This window comes from Musca domestica, unplaced genomic scaffold, assembly GCF_030504385.1.
Source record: "Musca domestica strain aabys unplaced genomic scaffold, Musca_domestica.polishedcontigs.V.1.1 8, whole genome shotgun sequence".
Classification (NCBI taxonomy): domain Eukaryota; kingdom Metazoa; phylum Arthropoda; class Insecta; order Diptera; family Muscidae; genus Musca; species Musca domestica.
In genome coordinates this window covers 3,601,125-3,621,801 of record NW_026712409.1, presented here as the reverse complement: position 1 = coordinate 3,621,801, position 20,677 = coordinate 3,601,125, and the positions used below count along the sequence as shown (strand labels likewise).

At 36.3% G+C, this 20,677-nt stretch overlaps 1 protein-coding gene across 1 annotated transcript in view; it reads left to right on the top strand.

Moving 5' to 3' along the window:
* The window catches only part of LOC101893769 (protein vestigial), a 46,530-nt gene extending 33,066 nt beyond the window's left edge, over nt 1-13,464 (top strand). The window contains exons 5-8 of the mRNA XM_005187341.4: nt 9,833-9,924; nt 9,991-10,178; nt 10,726-10,799; nt 12,559-13,464. Coding sequence (XP_005187398.1) covers nt 9,833-9,924; nt 9,991-10,178; nt 10,726-10,799; nt 12,559-12,608 — 404 coding nt within the window. The 3' untranslated portion in view covers nt 12,609-13,464. The remainder of the gene's footprint in view (nt 1-9,832; nt 9,925-9,990; nt 10,179-10,725; nt 10,800-12,558) is intronic.
* The last annotated feature ends 7,213 nt before the right edge of the window (nt 13,465-20,677 follow it).

Sequence of the window (20,677 nt, the reverse complement as noted above, 5' to 3'; positions counted from 1 at the left end):
ATCAGCGAACATTGCAAACAAATACCTCGGCCCATAATCGTCCAAGTCGTCGTTGTAGAACAGCGGTGCAGTATTTTGCAGCAGTCGTTTTGTTGAAGAGTTTTGTTTCGATTTTTGTTGGTATTTTTTGTTGTTGTTCATGTTGATGTTGTTGTTGTTCTTGCTACAAACAAAAATAATTCAGGCAAAAAATTTGCGAGACTGTTTGTCGGTTAAATGCAAACTAAAATAGAATGGAATGTGTTCGATCGACTCTAAAAACAGAAATCGAAAATCAAACAAAACGAAACGAAAAGAGAAACAAAACGTACAACAACAATAACGACAACAACAACAACGAACTCATGCAATTCAAGGAATTTGCATTTACGAGTATATCAAAGCGGCATCTAATTAAATTGTTGCTCGTTCTTATCGACGGCGAATGGCGAATTGTTGCGATTTCTGTTAACCCAGACCGCAGACGATTACAGAGCGGCGTTGGTAGGTCGCTGGGATTGCCATTGCAACTGCCTCTTGAGTTGTGTGCCGATTTGAGTTGCAATCACAGCCCATATTTCAGCCAATGCGAGCAAAATGCAACGACACGAAGCGAATACCTTCTTTCCTGCTTTGTTCAGGTTCTTCGTTCAGCTGCCGCAGTTTGAGGCTGGTATTTTTAGCCGAATAACAAATGTGATTGCTTTTAAATTGTTTTCATTTTGTGATATTTTTGTAGTTGCCCACTTTTTCCTACGAAAAAACAGAGGTTGGGTAGGGAAGGGAGACTTTGTGAAAAACAAGCCGGGGGAAGGTAGGTATGCAATTTTCTTTTGGCGAATGCTCTGCTTTAAATTTTACCGGGGCACATGTGCACAAAGGACATGTTCGTACACCCGTCACAACAGCACTTGGCTTTTGGTGGGACGAATAGATGGATGGCTGCGATCGATTGTCGTCAGTTGGTTGGTTAGTTGGTCGACATCATCTAGCTGCTGTGCTGCCTCCTGGCTGGCCGGCTAGCTGAGTGCGGTCGCCGGTCGTTGGCTAATTGAGTAATGAATGCATTTAAAAACCGCCATGAATCCAAGTGGCATGTGATGGTATTCGCCATTGGCATATGAACGGAGCAAACTGGCAAGCGTTTAGAATTCCGTCGACATTTTACAACCAAATGCCAATGTAACAACAACAAAACACAACGTCAACCAGACAAGATATGGCGAGCTGAGATGAAACGCCAAAAAACATTCGTCGAGGTTTTGTCAACACCCAAAAGAGCACCCCAGACCATATCGGAACAGACCCGAGCAGACCAGACCAGGCCAGTCAGTCAACCGCCAACACAAACAGCCAACAGCCACCTTAAAACCTGCAAATGTTTAGCTTTTTTTCTTTTCTTTTAATTGGACATTCTTCTTCTTCTTCTCTACCAAGTTCTCTTCTGTTTCTTTGCGTTCCGTTGGCAAATTTAGCAATAAAATGCAAATAAGTCGTGTAAGTGCTCATAAAAAAATCAATTCCTAATTTTCAATTCGTAAACAAAAGTATTTAGGAAATATTTCGGTGTGTGTATGTGTGTGTGAGTAAATACTGTTGCTGTTTTGTCTCTACCTTTAGCTTCCTCATGGTTTTTGTATAATTGTGGGCGTAGGAAAACGTGTAACTTATTTGGGGTATTTTAGTGGCTATTTTATGCTCACGTACTCAATTTGTAGCGAGGATTCTAATGGTTTCTTAATCGAACGCAATTAGTATTAGTATTGAGATTTTGGTTGGTTTTTTGTTGTGAGCAGGAAAAAATGTGAGGTGGGAATAATAAACAGAGAACTATAACAGCCATAAAAGAAAGAACCGGACGCACTCTTTATGCAAGTATGAATATTTAGCATGTTTCCACACTTTTCTACAAAAAGTCTCCAAGTTCCATTTGCTCATATCTAAAGCAAAAATCACAGATCCTGGGGATACTGATAGAAATAATATTGTAGCTATTCCAGCCGAAATTTTCTTGTTCCAAAATAGGAAAAAGGAAAAAAATATAAAATACTCTTCTGTTCAGAACTGATTTGCCTAAAGAAGTACATGTACAGGGTGAGATGAAAAAAACTGCAACCAACTTCAGACTGCTGTCATTTCTAAGTCACTCGTCCGACAGCGGTTAAAATTATTGCAGTGACAGCTCATTATATTGTTTACAAGCGTTCAAAACCATTTTGGTGAGAATTTTCCAGAAAAAAAACGTTATTCGTGATGGAATTCAAGCGTGACAGGGTGATTTCTTTATATTTGGCTGGAAAGCCACTACCAAGTGGCTATCGTTAGAGATCTCCAGCATTAAAATGTGAATAAATCTTTTGTGTCTCGTACCATCGCTCGTTACCGTGATATGGTAGCGTAGCCCGACGTCAAAGAAGTGGACAGAAGGGAACAGCAACATCAGCAGAAATGGTTCGAAAAGTAAAGAAGCGATTTGATCGAATCCCGCGTCGCAGTGGCCAAAAAATGGCTCGTAAGCTGAACATATCGCAATATTCCATTCGGCAAATATTAAAAAAATGAGCTCGGGGTAAAGACATTGAAATTCCAAAAAGTGCAGAACTTACACCGCAACAGAACAAAAATAGACTCAAAATAACTAATGTAGCTTCTTTTGGCCGAAAGTGGTACACTGCCGAATTTGTGTTTCTCCGATGAAAAAACATTCGTTGTCCAGCAGTTAAAAAAAACAAACAAAATGATGGTGTTTACTTGCCAAAGAGGTCAACTGAAAATGTGCCATCAGAACCTTTGGTTGGCCACCAGAACTCAAGTGCCGGCTATGGTGATGGTGTGGGCCGCCATAACAGAAGATGGTCGCTCTCCACTCGTATTAATCGACCGTGGCATCAGAATAAACGCCGAATATTATCGCGAAAATGTTCCGGAGGGTGTATTAAAGCGTTGGACACGCAGACCTTGAACATTCCAACAGGACTCAGCGCCACCCAGGAATGGTTTCAAAGTGAGGTTCCTCGCTTCATTTCCAGCGCACAATGGCCACCAAAATCTCCGGATACCAATCCGTTGGCCTATTGTGCCTGGAGTATTTTGGAAAGCAAGGTAGGCACTAAAAAATACCCAAGTGTCGATTAACTCAAGCAAGTGCTTCGCCGGGAATTAGCCAAAATGCCGCAGGGCAAGGTGTGACGTTTTCATTGGCCGTTTGAAAACCACAATTCGTGCCAAAGATGACCAATTTGAACAAACCTAAACATAAAATTTCATGCTATTTCCGACATTTTTAAGCTATCACTCAATTAATTTTAAAAAAAAATTTAAAAATTATGCAGTTTCCCTTTGTTGCAGTTATTTTATCTCACCCTGTATATTTTATGTGATTTATGACGTATATTTAGAGTTGTTACAAACGGAATGACAAATTGAATATACCATACGTAGTAAGAAATGTATTTCGATATCATTTTGGTGCCCCAACAAAAAAAAAAAAAAAATAATAATAGAGTTTTTCAGGAAAATGTCTAAAAAATTGTTTAGTATATAAGGTGTAGTACATAAGGTGATAGGAACTCTGGAAGGTATAGTAGTTTTAAGAGCTATAGAAAAGTTTTTCATGCGACGGTTGAAGCAGCCTCGCCTCTATAGGCATGTGCCTTAACATGGTCCCACAAAATATAGTCTAAAAGCGTTATATTGCGCGATCTAGACGGTCTGAACATGAAATAAAAAATTAACCGAACTCACCTTTTATATGGTGATATATAGTACATTACCATGTGTCCTCAACTTTTAGTTCTAGTTAAGGGGCAATTTTCAAAAAACTTTAAAACAAGTGACCTTAGATTACAGAATGCCCCCTCCTCCATACCTGATAAACAAAAACATGTTCTAAATAGCAATAAATTAAACTGCTCGTTGACGATGATAAACAATTGCAACGCTTTTCACATTTCGCCACCGTGTCAGCTGCTGTATATATACATAGAGAATAGTACCCATGTCGCATATAATATAACCGGCCTAGCATAAAACAAGCAATCCAACCAGCCAGCTAGCCCAACAAGCAAATATTCAATAAAACGCTCATTTATTATTCACGTACGTCGAAATGCGACGTTTTATCATTGAGAATGACGCTGAAGAATTTTCATTAAGAAAATACAACAAAAGGAAGGCAACACCAACAACAACATCGCAAACACACATTGGACTAGCCATAGCAACTTGGCCAACCAACCACCAAACAAATGAGCCAACAAAGAACCCACCAAACAGCCTACCCAGTAAACAATTTTTTCCGACTGCTCTGATTTTAGATATTTTTCCGAAATTTCTGACGTTTTTTTCAGAAATTTCTGATAGAAGTTGGTCCGATTTTCTAAACGTTTTTTTTTTAGAATTTCTGCACATTTTCCTGTGTTTTTAAGCGAAAAAAACTCGAAAAATGTACAAACGGAGAGAGTAGATTGTCTATTGCTCTGGCATATTCTCTCCCACATGTAAACGGATGGTGGTGGTTTGACACATTCTCTCCCATAGTAGTTGTTGTTGTGATCATTCATTTCAAGATCTCAACAACAACAAAGCGCAAAGCAAAATTGCTATTTGTTATTGTTATTGTGAACTGTTAGATTTTCCGTTGTAAAAATGTGCGTTTTGTTGTTGTTGTGAATCAGCCTCTTTCTCTTTCGTTCCCAAAAAAATATGATGGAAAAAAATTGCAAAAACAACTACATACCGGTTTTCTGTGTGCACTGCTTTTTATTTTTAGTTCTTGTTTAGCAGTTGAAACAGAAACGTGCTACTGTATGTTATGTTCCTAATAAAATAATATTTATAATGTAAATGTATTATAGATGTAATATTTAAACTACATTTTTACGAAACCCGAAATAAATTGTTTGTTTTTTAAATAAATATGTGTTTTTTTTGTTTTTTTCATTTTTAAGTGGTGTGACGATTTTTTCGATATTTCTTCCGAATTCTGAACGATTTCTTTCAGAAAATCTGAATTTTATTCCGAATTTTCTTTCGAATTCTGACCGATTTCTTTCAGAAAATCTGAATATTCCGCCGAATTTCCAGACGAATTCTGCCCGATTTCTTTCAGAAATTCGGAGTTGTCCTCCGAATCTTTTCCGAAAATCTAATTTTTTCTCCTATTTTTTCAAGAATTTTCACCGAATTCGGACCGAATTCGTCCAGAAAATCTAATATTTTTTCAGATTTTTTTCAGAAAATCTTTCCGAATTCGGTGACCACGTCCATACAACTTTCGTACCGAAATCGGAAGGAATTCGGAATCAGAATCGGACATTTTTTCAGAGATTCTGACAGAAATCGGACCGAATTCGGCAAAAATTGTTTACTGGGTATTTTCTTTAAAACACACCACCATTTTACCTTAGCCGAAATGAAACAATGAGCCACACATTCACACACACATGAACTCACAGTTATTTTGGTGTCACGCACACACAGTTAACATGATTTACAAGTCGAACAGTGCAAAATACACAAAACGTGAGCCCTACTAGGCAGAGTCCTTTTCTCAATGAACCCTGTGTCTAGGAGATAGAGTCGTAAGGAAAGTGAGAGAGAGGGAGAGAAAACATTTAAAACTTTTGGTTTTGTTGTTTGGCAACTTGTCGCTGCAATTCGTATTCCACTCTGCATTAGTTCCACCAAACAGTAGCTAGCTGTGCACCTTCGTTGATATCGCGTCGATAGACGTTACACACCAAACACCAGTAGTCAAATCAGTCGCTCCCTGTAATCATGGCCTCTTAGCATCAATTACCACCACAAAACAACATGTTTGAAGATGCCCTCCGACAAGGCGGCAGGATGCAACAGAGTAGCGTTGGTGGTGCCAATGGCTGGTCTTGTCCCGAATCATTGATGTCTTAATAGTTTTTTTGTGGTGTGGCAGTCGTTAAGTTACCTGCTATTCGTTTATTTTTGGTGACAAAAGGTCAGTGTAATTAGAGATAAAAATCAGCCGGAGGAACGCATCCAGAGAAGGCAAATGAGTTTGTCGGCCAAACGAAAAACGAGAGTTGAAATTCATCGTTGGTGGTATTGGTTTTTAATTATCTTATCTCATCTTATCTTACAACTCATTTAACTGTTACACATAATAATTTGACCAAAAAGGTTGACAATTTCAAAGATGAAATGATAATGTGGAATGACATCTTTTATCTCGATAAGGAAAGAGAAAGAAAGAGAGTCAGATGGGTTCGAGTATGAGATGCCATACATTGGATGGTTATTTTAAAGAGGTGACTTCCAAGTTCCGAATTCAAATGAAAATTGAGTTTTAAGTGTAATTAAATCAGGTAATCGTGTGAAGATATATCTTTGGTATTTTTTATTTTATGTTAAAGAAAATTGTCAATATTGACTCACGTTTTGGTCCAGGTCATATTTAAATACATTCGTGATTTCTATTATTTCGAGGGTTTTGGCCATGCTTTCTTCTCGATTTTGCTTGAAATTTGTGGCATTTTTTCATAGGACGTAGACCAGTCTCTCTATATGGAAAATATAGCCAAGATCTTGAAATATCTCAAAATCATGGAGTATTTTTTTTATAAAGGTAATACCAAAACGTGGACTTCATTTTTGACAAATATGGTTTCTACAAAAAAAAAAAAAAAAATCGAAATACCTAAATTTGGCGATATGAAATGGAAAATATGACTGAAACGTTAAAAACTACTTGAAATCGGCTTTAAACCTTTATATAATGGTACTATGCCAAAAAGTGGACCAATATGACCTATTGGTCTAATCCATGATTTATAAAGAAATCCAAAATTCAAATTCTATATTAAATGTTGCAAAATATATGTCAAAAATTTGGGGTCTCTTTGTATATGGCCAGTGCTACATAAAAGCCTTAAAAAATGTTCACATGAGACCCCGAAACTAAACCCAGATTGTTTGTTATTCAGTGTCATTTAAAGACAATTTGCGGCGAATTCGGAATATGTGCTAATATTGTCGAAAATAAAAATTGATGATATATTTTTTGTGCTACGTCTTAAGTATTCAGCTTTCATTTGTTCAGAGACTCACAATAAAATTCGATCTAAAATCTTTCTTCCTTTGACACCTTCCCCAGAAAATGACGTTTTAAGAAAGTTTTAAGCCTAGAATGGAAACATGTTGAAATGGCAGTAAAAACGTCAACACATTATTTTTACATGTAACATAAAAGCTTCGAATGTAATTTTCTTAAAAAACATTATATTTAGATATATGGTTTATCCTGATATTTACAGTGAAATTTTGTGTAGATTATGTCCTCTTTTGAAACTTTTTGCCTAAATGATAGTTTTATGCTATTTTCAAGCATCCACAGATAAATCCATGGAACAAAAGGAAATATTTTCGATTTTTTTTTTGGCAAAATGCAATAAAAAATTTCTTGATATGGTAACCGAAATTGAGATTTCTTTTCTTCAGTGACTTATAGTGAAATTTGATAAGGAATATTTTTGTCTTTGACGTTATCCTTCTAAAATGATGTTTTGTAGGAGATTTTGCATAAATCCATATGAAGCTCTGCTCTAAAATTAGCAGCAAAAAACGTAAACAAACATTTTTCATTTGTAATATATACATTTCGAATGTAATTTTCTTGAAAACTATAAAACCTATATATATGGTTTATTCTACGATTCATGTTAAAATTTTGTGTAGAATATTTCTTCCTTTGACACTTTCAGCCCAAAACGAAATTTTATGTTACTTTCATGCACCAACTCAAAATAAAGAGTCAAAAAAAAAATCCAAGGAAAATGTAGAAAATATTTTCCGTTTTTTTTTTTTGGAAAAATTAAACTATTATTTTCTTGATATGTAATGGAAATAAAGATTTATTGTCTTTTTGACTTAAATTTTATAAAGAATATTTTTGTCCTTGATATTATCTTTCTAAAATGATGTTTTGTGGACGAAATTTGCATAAACGGCTTTAACACTATAATGTGTTTCAATATTTTTGAATTCCTGACCTTTAGGTATGATTAGGAGTTCTGATGTATTTTAAGACCCATAGTAGAACTTCATGCTAAATTGATTTGTAGAATATTTTGAGTTCCTACTATCCCGCTTAAATGCAGTTTTCAACAATATTTGGTAAAAAGGACCAAAAAGAGCACTTTGGTGAATCGCTTGATATTGTGCATTTTCGACCAAAATAATCCTCGTATTGCTATCTGTAATATTGCCATCGACACTATATACTTGAAACTATATACTAAGTGATCCAAACTTTCAAACCTCGAAAATACTTTCATTTTACTCGAAAATCTAATTTTTTGTTGTCTGCCCCCGCTGCGAATGTTTCCAAATGGATACCCCATGGCACTTTCAGACTATGATCTAGACAATTTTAGAGTGTAATTGTAACTATTTGAGGTACTATTTTCAAGGAACTGCTAATTTCAATAATTTTTTTGTTTGATTTTCCTCCATGACCCTGTCTTACTCATTCCCTCCAAAAATCCTTCATTAATCTTAAATACACTTTTATTATTTTTATTTTAAAATAAAAGTAAACTCTCCCAAAAAACTCTAAAATCAAATAACTTTGCAAACCGGCTCTAGGCTCCTCAAATCCTTCTGCTGCTCTGCATTTATCACCATCCGTCATTTCATTTGTTCGCTCATGTCCTCATCATACCAGCACGTATATCCTTTCTTGCTTAAAATGCCTCACTTTAATGACTGTCCCAAATCGAGGCGGTTTATTTTCGGTTTAAAAGCAAAGCAGCATCAAAGACGCATCAGAGTTTCACAAAGCCGAGGCAGAAGAGAGGGGGGCAAGAAAACGTTTTACATTACAGTACTACTACGACCACGACGACAATTGGAGTTTATGGCTGGTGACGCGCATTCATTCAAACTTGAGCTTCTGCAATTGCGAAAAATGACAAAAGGATGGATGGATGGTTGACTGGCTGGCTGGCTGGCTGGCAGCACCCCACCATTAGCAGTTTCGTAAAATGATGAAGCCAAAATACAGCTGTGGTCCAGGCAAGTCATGAAGTTTGGTTCAGAGCAGGCAGATCAACATGCATAAACATCACATGAAAACTGTATTGAAAACAAGTTGCCAGGAATGTTGTCGTCAAAATCTTGAATGCTGGCAACAGCAGCAGGTCGGAGTATCTGTGTGTGCGTGTGTTCGATTCCTTAACAATGTCTGGAATACATTTGTTTTTGGAGATACCGCCACTGTGGTGATGGAAAAAAGGGATTCTTGTACAACAACAACAGCAACAACTGCACTCTGTATGTGCCCTTAAACGCATTCCATTGATGCACCACATTTGACTTTCCATTTTCAATGGAAGTTTGCAAAAAGATTTCCCTCTCTCTCGCATTTCCTTCTCCTTGGCTATATCCTCCTTGAAGATGCAATGACGGAGAAACATTCCGGAGTACTCGTTAGTAAAGGCACACTTTTCACATGTTGGCAAATTTTCATGAATTCGTTATGTTTCGCTTCGCTTTGTTGTGGAACGAGGAGTGGGATGGTGTGTGTTTGTCCCCACCATTTCAGGGGTGGGGAGAGCCTCTCTGTGTTTATTTCGGGTGGCGATTTTAATCAAATGGAAACTTGTTGGCAGTTGATGTTGTGCATTTAGGGCTTTGCAACAAACCAGAACGGCCATAATGAAGATGCTGAGCATTTTTCGCGATGCTACAACTGATTCAAGGCATTAGCTCTTAATCAGGCGTTTATTGTCTCGAAAATGGATGATGACTCACTTATATTTCGGAAACAGCTGAAGCTTACTCAAATGTCTTATTTTGGTGTTTTCTTGTTTTTTTTCAGATACCACAACACCCATGTCTACGCGAAATTTCCCACCTTCATTTTGGAATAGCAATTATGTGCATCCTGTTACAGCTACCACACATCCTCAGGTAAGAATAATTAAAATTAATCTCTAAATGATACAATTTTAATCGTTTGTGTTTTAATTTTTTTAGATGAGCGACCTGTATTCATCGGAGGGTGGCTATGCCACAGATCCCTGGGTACCTCATGCAGCAGCCCACTATGGCACCTATGCCCATGCCGCCCATGCCCATGCAGCCCACGCTCATGCCTATCACCACAATATGGCCCAATACGGCAGTCTGCTGCGCCTGCCCCAACAGTATGGCCATAGTTCAAGGTAAGCATTTCGAAAATAATTGTTGATATTTTATAGGTTATTGCACGCTAGACTTAAGAAGGTAAAAAGCATATCCAGCTCTTCTAATTAGATACAATGGATATATGAAATAAAAAGGTAAAACAGCTTCGTAAAACTACTGAAATACACCCTGAGGCCATGTCCGCTTTCTGTTACCATTTTTTATATTTTTCTTAAATTATTTTTCTTAATTTTAATGCGGATTAAAGGACGAATAAATTTTCGATTCCTTGGCGAAAATGGTTAATATCTTCAAGGCACGTCCCGCAATCACTGACTTTAAAATTTTTTGTTTTCAATTTTTCAAAACAATAAATACATACAAAAAATTGGCAGAATTTTGGCCCACCCTAAATAAAAAAATTTAATCAGCTGGTAGCTGTATCATACCTTTTTATTGTACCATGGAGTTATGTATATTCATTTTGGCCAAACAACTTATTTATTCTACCATGATGTTATTATACATTTTCGAAATTTTGTATTAACGTCTTCGTTGTTTTTTTCTTCGTTTTTATATTTTTAGACTGCATCACGATCAACAGACAGCACATGCCTTGGAAAGTGCTGCCGCTTACTCTAGTTACCCTACAATGGCTGGTAAGTTTTATTTATTCATTATTATCATTTATTTATTTATTTTTTTTACTTTGGAAAATTATCGACAAAAAAGGGAGAAATCGATACTTTATATACAGTTAATATTTCAAAATATTTTGAAATTTCCAAATGCAAATGACTGGATATTTTTTCGGTATTTGAAGAATATATTTCGAATATTAAGGAGATGTGGTCGAAAACAAAAGTCGACCTTTAGATTTTTCGAGTTGTTATTTCAATACATTTATTGAAAAATCGATAATCGTTACATATTATCCGCTTTGTATGAATAGGAAATTTCGACAAAATCTCAGATTTTCATTTTCGAACACAATATTGAAGAACTTACAGTTTGGCTGATAAAAATCAGAAAATCAAGAGAAATTGGTTGAGATTTAAGATTTACATAGGGATTGGTATTCGTGGGTGTTACAATACGATAAACTACAAAAAGTACTAAATGTGGTACTCTATACAGGGTGAGATAAAAAAAAACTGCAACAAAGTCAAACGCCATAATTTTTACATGTTTTTTTTTCAAATTTTATTGAATAAAAGCAAGAAATGCCGGAAATTGCATCAAAATTTAGAATAAGATTAGATTTGTTCGTAATGGTCACCTTTGGCACGCATTATGGCCTTCAAACAGCCTATGAAACCGTTACACGCTGCCCGAACGTTGCTCTGCGGAATTTTGGCCCATTCCCGGCAAAGCGCTTGCTTGAGGTGATCGACACCTTAGTATTTTTTAAGTGCCAACCTTGCATTCCAAAATACTCCAAACACAATAGTTCAACGGGTTGGTATCCGGAGATTTTGGTGGCCATTGTGCGCTGGAAATAAAGCGAGGAACCTCATTTTGTAACCCATTCTTGGGTGGCGTGTGCTGAGTGCGATGGTGCCAAAATGTTTGCGTGCCCAAGGCTTTAATACACCCTTCAGAATATTTTCTCGATAATATTCGGCATTTATTCTGATGCCACGGTCGATTAATACGACCGGAGCTCAATCATCACCATGGCCGGTGCTTGAGTTCTGGTGGCCAACCGAAGGTGCACTTGAAAAAAATCGGTAAAGAATGTAGCTAAAATCATTAATATAAGGAGGTACTATTATATGGGGGATATACCAAAATGTGGACCTGCACAGATAATTTTCTGTCACAGACTGTAGTTCCCATTACGAACATTAAACACCAAATTTGAATAATGTAGCTAAAATCATCAAAATACCGAATATCGGAAAGGACCGTTATATGGGGGCTATACGACGACGTGGACCTGCACAGACAATCTGTCATGTACTGTAGTATCCAGTAACTTTAAATACCAAATTTGAAACATTTCAGCTAAATAACGTCGCTTAAATCGCCAAAATACCGAAAATAAGGAGGTACCATTATATGGTACCAAACGTGGACCTACATGGCCCATTTCCAATGCCAAAAGTCTTGCAGACATAATATACATTTGAGTAAAACGGATATCGCTAAATCGCTATAGAATTTTATGCTGATCAAGAATATATATATATATACTTTGGTCTAAAATGTTTATTTCGAGGTGTTACAAATGGAATGACAAACTTAATATACCCTCCATACTATGGTGAGGGCATAAAAAATCCCGAAAATCTAAATAATTGGTTTTTCTTTATAAAAATCTAAGTTTGGTTTATATTCCTAAGTTTTTTTTTCAACATTTGTTTGCCAAGATTTTACACCTTCTTTAATTGTTTTCTACTCTTATTCTAATTCCAGGTCTTGAAGCCCAAGTTCAAGAGTCCTCAAAGGACCTTTATTGGTTCTAAAAAGAAATATAAACAAAATTAGTTAAATAATTCTTCACAGCCGAGGAAGATGGAACTGATGACCAATAAACCACACAACCAACCAACCAGCTACGACGACCAATGTCTTTGGACAAAACCAGGCAAACGAATGTAGTTAAAAAAGGAAAACGACAAATAAAACAAAAAAAACGAAAAACAAAAGAAAGTTCTCAGCAACAAGTATTTGAAATTGTTTGTACTTAAGTCTTTACTGAATTCATACTCCACAATAAAAACAAAAATGTAATTAAAATAGAAAAACACAAAGCGGAACAGTTTAAAGGAAGAAACAAACCACACCAGACGAATGTGCAACAACAATTTTATGTTTAATTTAATTTATATAGATTTTGTTAATAGCGAAAGATGAAAGAGGAGAAGAGAAGAGTAGAGTAGAATCTCGAATTGGACTTGTAATTGCATATACATACATACATACACACGTACTTATTTAGCTATGTAGTCATACAGAATTTATTATTATTATTAATTAATTAATTAAGAAAACAAAATATATAATTAAAAATAAATCTATAAATATCTTAGTCTAGTTATGATTATGACGACTTTTATGAAATGTAATCTGTGTAATGTAATGAACGAATGAATGGAAGAATGGAAGATGATTTTGACGAAGAGGTTGACGATAATGAATGCAACAACAACAACTAAGTTAGACAAACAAACAAACAAACCAAGCAACAACAAGACAAAACACAAACTAGTTTTAAAACAAATAAAAAAATTGAAAATAAATTACAAAACTTAAACAACAAAACAAAAATAAATAAATAAATATAAAACAAATTTAAAATCCAATATTAAAAAAATGAAACTATTTGGCGTTTTATTCCATATTTTTTAAAACAAAGATCCACAAATGTCATATCGTCATCACTCGGAGAAGGGTTGTGTGGCTCTGGGAGGTAGACATACATCCCCTCCCCCTCTTATTCTTATCGCACAACAATCTCTGTGAAGTTACAGAACTTTAATTCCCATTTGATTGTTGATTTCTTTGTGGCGCATCATTAGCGCAGGCGCCTGATGCTCCACAACTGATTATTTATTATCTCTGTTTCAGTTGGGTTCTGCGTCTTCTGCTTTTTCTCCTTAGCTTTGCTTTGGCTGCTGCCGTTTCCCATTGCCGTTATTGATGTCGAAGCCGTTGTAGAACACTCCACATTAGTTTGTTCCTCACTGCCTGGGCCGCGAGGATGCATAATTAATGACAACTGTAAACAAGATTGTCAGATATAATGTCTCGTAATCATACCGGGTGATTACCGGGCGACAACAGTAGTCATTGTTGTGACAGCACGAGGTGGGGTCTGATAATGCTGGAACAATTTTTTGGGGAGAAAGGAGGCGCCGTTTTGTGGCAAAGGTATCAGAAGAAGTAACCTAGTCTTAATATTCACCTGACGATGTACTAAAGTTTGTCTAAATAAGAGAACCTCTCTAGGATCTGCAACAAATAGGGTAAAGGTATCATAAGAACCCATTATGACCCACAAATATCAATTTTTAGACTAATCCGTGAAAAAAATGTGGCAAAAATCATCAAAATACCGAATATCGGAGGTACCGTTATATGGAAGCTATACCAAAACGTGGACCTATACGAATATTTAGGGATGTTACAAACGGAATGACAATGTTAATATACCCTCCTTTCCAAGGTGGAGGGTATAAAAACGATTTTAAAAATGTATACCATTCGTGGTGGAGGTACCAACATGAGTGAGTCCCAACAATCATTTTTGAAGTTGACTTTATTTTGGTTAAATTATCGCGATATGGTACTCTAAACCCAAATAGAGACCAGGCTTCGCTTAGCAGGATTTGTATACCCTTCACCACACATATATATCTTTATCCGATATCAGGTTTATTGTGCACCAAATGGCTAATATCAGGCCAAATGGACTGAATCTTGGCAATTAATTGAAATTTGGAGAAAATCGGTTCAGATATAGCTATAGTTCCCATATATAAGTTTAATCCGATTTGTTTTTAAAAGCGTAATATGCCCTCCACAACAATAATCTTTGGTATCAGATATAGCTCGGAAATAAGTGTTTAAAATTTTGTCAGGATCCGTTCAGATTTGGATATCACTCCCATATATATCTTTATACGATTTCAGGTTTTTTGTGCACCAAATCTCTAATATCAGCCCAAATGGATTGAATTTTGGCACATCAGACGGCATTCAGCCTAGAAGCAAGTACTTCAATTTTTGGCGAAAATCGGTTCAGATATAGCTATAGCTCCCATATATATGTTTCATCCGATTTGGTGTTAAATTCCCTTACATGCGAAATACGCATTCCACAACAATGATATATGATATTCGGAGTATATTGCTGCTCGAAAATATCTGTGCCAAATTTTATAGAGATGAGTTCAGGTTTTTATATAGCTTCGATATACATCTTCATCATACGCAGGTATTGTATTTAGAAATTCGTATTAAAACGATACGAAAGTATCCTTAAAATTTAATACCTTGTATTGGACAAACGGAATGAGCAAGAATTCTGAAACTTGAAATGAGAATCATTGATTGAGTGCAGGATAAATGTACCAATTTTTTGGAAATTTGAACTATTAGGTAACGAAAAGTTCTAAAATGGTACTAAATTTCTAAAATGGTACCATTTGCTATTATGTGAATGAATAGAGCTAACGACTTGAAATTTGGTATGAGAATCAAGGTTGGAAAGTGAGTTTGATATATAAAGGTGGTTTTGGAAAATGTGTACTAAATGTGCGAACTGTACCAAATGGTACTAAATTTGGAACAGTTTGGTTTAGGGTGAATAGATGAAGAGTGAATTTTTAAATTTTGTTGGTGATAGGTTTGTAATAAAAAAAAAGATTTTGGAAAAGTGTTCTACAAGTGCATGAAAAGTACTAAATAGTACCATATTTGGTACAATTTGGTATTTGACTGAACAGATAGAGCTTGAAATCTAAAATTTGGTATTGGGTTGTAGCCTGGACATATGGAGGTGGTTTCAGAAAAGTGTACTATAATTGTACGAAACGTACTAAATAGCACGATATTTCGTATTGGGTGAAGAACTAGAGCTAAAATCCTGAAATTTGATATAGACGTCACTGGTCGTTAAATATGTTGGTGGTTTTGTACGTACTATAATTGTACGGAACGTACTAAATGGTACTATATTTGGTGCTGCATGAAGGAATAGTGCTGTAATCCTCAAACTTGATATATATGTCACTTTTGGTGTCTGTGCTTAAAATATGGAGGTCGTTTCGGAAATGTGTACTATAATTGTGCGAAACGTACTAAATAGTACTCAATTTGGTATTTGCTGAAATCCTGAAAATTAATGTACACGCTGCTGGTGTCAGCGGTTTAAATATGGAGGTAGTTATGGAAATGTGTACTATATTTGTACGGAACGTACTAAATGGTGCAGTATTTGGTATTGGGATAAGAAATAGAGCAGAAATCCTGAATTTTGCTATGGATGTCACTGTTGGTGTCTGTTTTTATAAAGTACTAAAAATTTTAAGGTGGATATTTACTTCCTACTCACTCGTATTTATAGCTCCTCACCTATGCATGGGTTTTTCGAGAATTTCAATCGGGAATATTCAAAAAATTTTCAACGAAATGGCAACCACGCCAATTCGTCAATGAGCATACATACTCATACAAACAAACCCATGCAGGTAAACAACAAAGGGGACAGTTACTATAAATACGAGTGAGTGTAAATGATATTGACGTCAAAATGACAATTATAAAGCTTAGAATGATACATACAAAATGTAGGAATAAACATGGAAATGGTGACGGACATTAACAGATGGAATGTAGAGAGTTCTATGCAGAAGTCGTTGTTGTTTGCTGATTTAAATAAAGTAACTGCTCCATAAAAATTACCTTACAATCCCATTTTTTAATTAACAGAAATATTTAATTTCTATAGTCCGGAAGAAAATATGCGATTTTTCCACAATTCCCTTACCAACCATCGTCATTTCGTCGATTGACCAACAACATAAGTTGTCATTAGTTCTTAATTTTTCCTGTACTTTGATTTTCAATCCGGCTAACATTTATCTTCATAAGTTGCTTGGGCGCTATCCGCGGCGCTGGTGGTGGTTTCTGCCATGTTGGACACCTTCATTTTTTATCTCACGCAAGAGACACAGATGGAGGCACATTTTACGCTCGAAACACAGAAACATTGATGATCATCGTTTAAGGAGAAAACAGAGGAAAAAACACCAATAATAACAACAGCAAAAACAAAACTAAGCCAAGATGACCAGCAGCTGAATGCCGATCGAACCAAATGTAGACTCACGGATCGTTTTTCATAAACTGTGTTGAGCTTTTCACGCAAACTCATGAATTAAACAAACGCCAGGTAGTGCAACAAAAGCTGGAGGGAAGGCAGGCAGGCTGGCACGGATGTGGATGTGGCTGCAGAGACGACTCCTGCTGGCGAATGGAGTTCAAATGAATGTGAATGGATTCGCAAATATATTAGTTAAGAATTAATTTTTATTTATTGACTATTGCTGGAATTCATTCAAGGAATTTCAGAAAGGGTTTTGCACACACTCGAAAATAAAATGGTAGGAATGAAAACAGGATGGCAGACCGTACCCCCACCCCTACATATGGACAATTACATTGTGTAAAATATTTATTGGTTTGCAAGAAGCAAAGAACGGAAGGAAGGAAAGAAGGAGGCAAACGGAAAACCAGGCCATCACATTAAAATGCATCAAAGTCAAATGTCAAGTATTATGATGCAACCATCCGAAACCAGGTAACCCCTGGTTACATTACCCCTTATTCTCATACATTTCCATTTCATTGTTGTGACACACATCAGCCATGTCATCTTTGCTGAACTTCTTTTCATCACTCTGGCCATTGACGATGATGACGATGATGATCGCTTAGCAAGTGAATACCAAGACTTTTGAATTTATTACACGTCCTGTCATTTGTATGTAAGTGTGTTTGTCTGTTGCAAAAACCATGTGTGACCGACCCGGGTAATTCCTGTCCGACTCAAACAAATCCATGGCAACTGTTTGCGACGGGGATATTCAGAATTGCTTAGTAGTTTTTCAATTTATTTACCAACAATGAGAATTCAATATTTTTTTCGGACAATTCATCGTTGGCCAGGAGCAGTGCCATCCATAACAATTGATGGATGGATGAATGGCTGAACATATTGGAAGAGTGAATAAAAACCCATGCATAGCTTTTTGTTGTATGCTCATGTTTTTCTTTCGCTGTGTCGCTTTCAGTCCTGCCAAAGTTAGAGTGTGCTAGGCAACAGTGGAACCTTATGTGAAGAAATACATAGAATTTGACATTGATACATATATATGTTACTGAAAATCCAGGGTTGAACAGCCACAAAGGCATCTCGAAACCATTTTTGGGTATTACCCAGAGAGATTGAAGGTCTAAGGAAACCAATCCGAAATTAAGTTTTATATAAATAATACTATGTACGGATGAGTCAACCCAATGGTTCACTCACACAATATACGCCGATTTGAAAAAGGCAAACAAAAACACGAGATCAAATGTTTCAATTTATGTTTATTCCAGAGCTCATATTTGGTCGTTTTTACTCGCTAGAAAAACTTGCTCACGAGCGGGAGTGCTCGAAGAGCAGTATCGCCGAAAATGGTCAATTATGACCAAATTTTATTTTTTTATATTCTGTTTACCGCACATTGATATTTTTTGACCCTTTGGGAAGGTGTACTAGAAGGAGAATATTTCGCATAACACTGAAGCAAATATTAGCCAGGCTTGGAAAAAAATCGGATAAATCCTTTACTTTCTATGAATTCAACTATTTATACCCTACACCACATAGTGGTAAGGGTATTATGTCTTTGTGCATTTGTTTGTAACATGGAGAAGGAAGCGAGATAGACCGATAGTTACTTTTGAGGATCTCCATACAATCACTTTCTGAGTTGATTTATGCATGTCAGTCCGTCCGTCTGTCCATGTATTCTTGTGAACAAAATGCAGGTCGCATTTATTATCCGATTGAGATGAAATTTTGCAAACAACATTTGTTTGGCCCAAGGACGAACCCTATTGAAATTGGAGATAATCGGATAAAATTTAGATATAGCTCACATATATATCTTCGTCCGATTTGTCTTTTATTGTGCACCAAACGTGTAATATCAGCCCGAATAGTATGGAATTTTGCACATACAACCAAATTAGGCCTGAAAATAAGTATGCCAAAATTGAAATCGGTTCAGATAAAGCTATAGCTCCCATATATATTGTTCATCCGATTTGTTATTTTTGTCCTCCGCAGCCATAATATGCACTCGGTAACAACAATATTTGGGGAAATATACCAAATACAGCTCAGAAATACCTTTGCTAAATTTTATCGAGATCGGTTCAGATTTGGATATAGCTCCCATATATAACATCGTCCGATTTACATTTTATTGTGCACCAAAAGTCTAATATTTGTCCTAATGGGATGGAATTTGGCACTTACGACCGAATTGAGTCTAGAAGCTAGTATGAAGATCGGCTCAGATATAACTATAGCTCCCTTATATACTGTTCATCCGATTTGTTATATTTGTTACCCACAGTCGTAATATGCACTCCGCTCAGAAATATCTTTGCCAAATTTTATCGATATCGGTTCAGATTTGGATATAGCTCCCATATATATCTTTATCTGATTTCAAATTAATTTTGCACCAAATGGGCAATACAAGTCCTTTGAACTTTAAATTATAATTATAATCATAGCGTGTATGATTGAATCCTCCCATAAAACCTTTTAATTGTTATGTGGAGCTCTACTAAATTAGCAAAGTGGTGTAGGGTATCATGAAGTCGGCCCCGCCCGACTTTTAGACTTTCTTTACTGGTTTGTTTTCGTTCAATAAAATTAAAAAAAATGTAAAAATTATGACGTTTTACTTTGTTGCAGTTTTTTTATCTCACCCTGTATTTGCAAGGTATAAACAAGATAAGATCATTCTATGAGGTAAAGGACCAACATTTTGAATAATTATAAAATAAGAAATAAGCACCCGGTTCTCTTCAAATTACACACATCACAATATTTTTATTAACCCAAGATCAGGTGTGAAGATGGAATATATCGAAACCCTCCTTCCGGTACCTCCCACACAATAGGGTCAACATTTTGAATATTCATGAAGATCATAAAACCCGAAATAAACATCCGATTCCATTCAGACTTGGCACAACCGAAAAATAGAGCACGCTCCAATTTTTTCCTACTCCCAGGAATGCATCCGCTCGACTCCTCAAATTAACGTCTTGACGTTATCCCAACTTGATCAGTTGTGGGGAGGACTTTTCATACAAATCATCAAGACACATACACTGCAACATTTCTTAAGGACATTTAAAAGGAAAATTGTCATTTTAAAATGCCATTCGTTTTAGCTGATTATTACTGTGCTTCTCGCATTGTGCTACAGCCAAGACTGTTAGTCAGTAGTGTTTGTCAGTAGTGTCGAACGATATATTCGACAGTTGTGCTGGTGGTGGTGTAGCTGAAACCTTGTTGCCCCGGCTGTACGTCGTCAAGGTGTTCAACAATTCGCAAATGACTGAGTTTATCGCTTTTTAATAAGTTCTACTGCTCTGGCCTGGAGTTGGTCACAACGCAACCCTTCTGCAACATGGCGGTGTTGGTGGTTGTGGCGATGGAGTGAGCAAATTTGCAGTTTATCTGTTAGACTTGATGTGGCATGATGGTGTGGAGTTGTGTTGTGAGACCTGCTCAACTACAAGGAGTAGAAGAAGTTTTTTTTTCGCCAATGCTTCAGTCCGGCAGACTTTGTATATTTGCCACTATGTCCAACAACGACAAGGATACAAATGACAGATGTTGTTGTTCGGGGCAATCGAAACAAGCAATGACATCTTTAAAGGCAATATTCTGCTTCCGACTCCTGTCCAGCCGTTTTGACTGTTTTTGTAGTTTGAAATAAAAGATGAATAAATT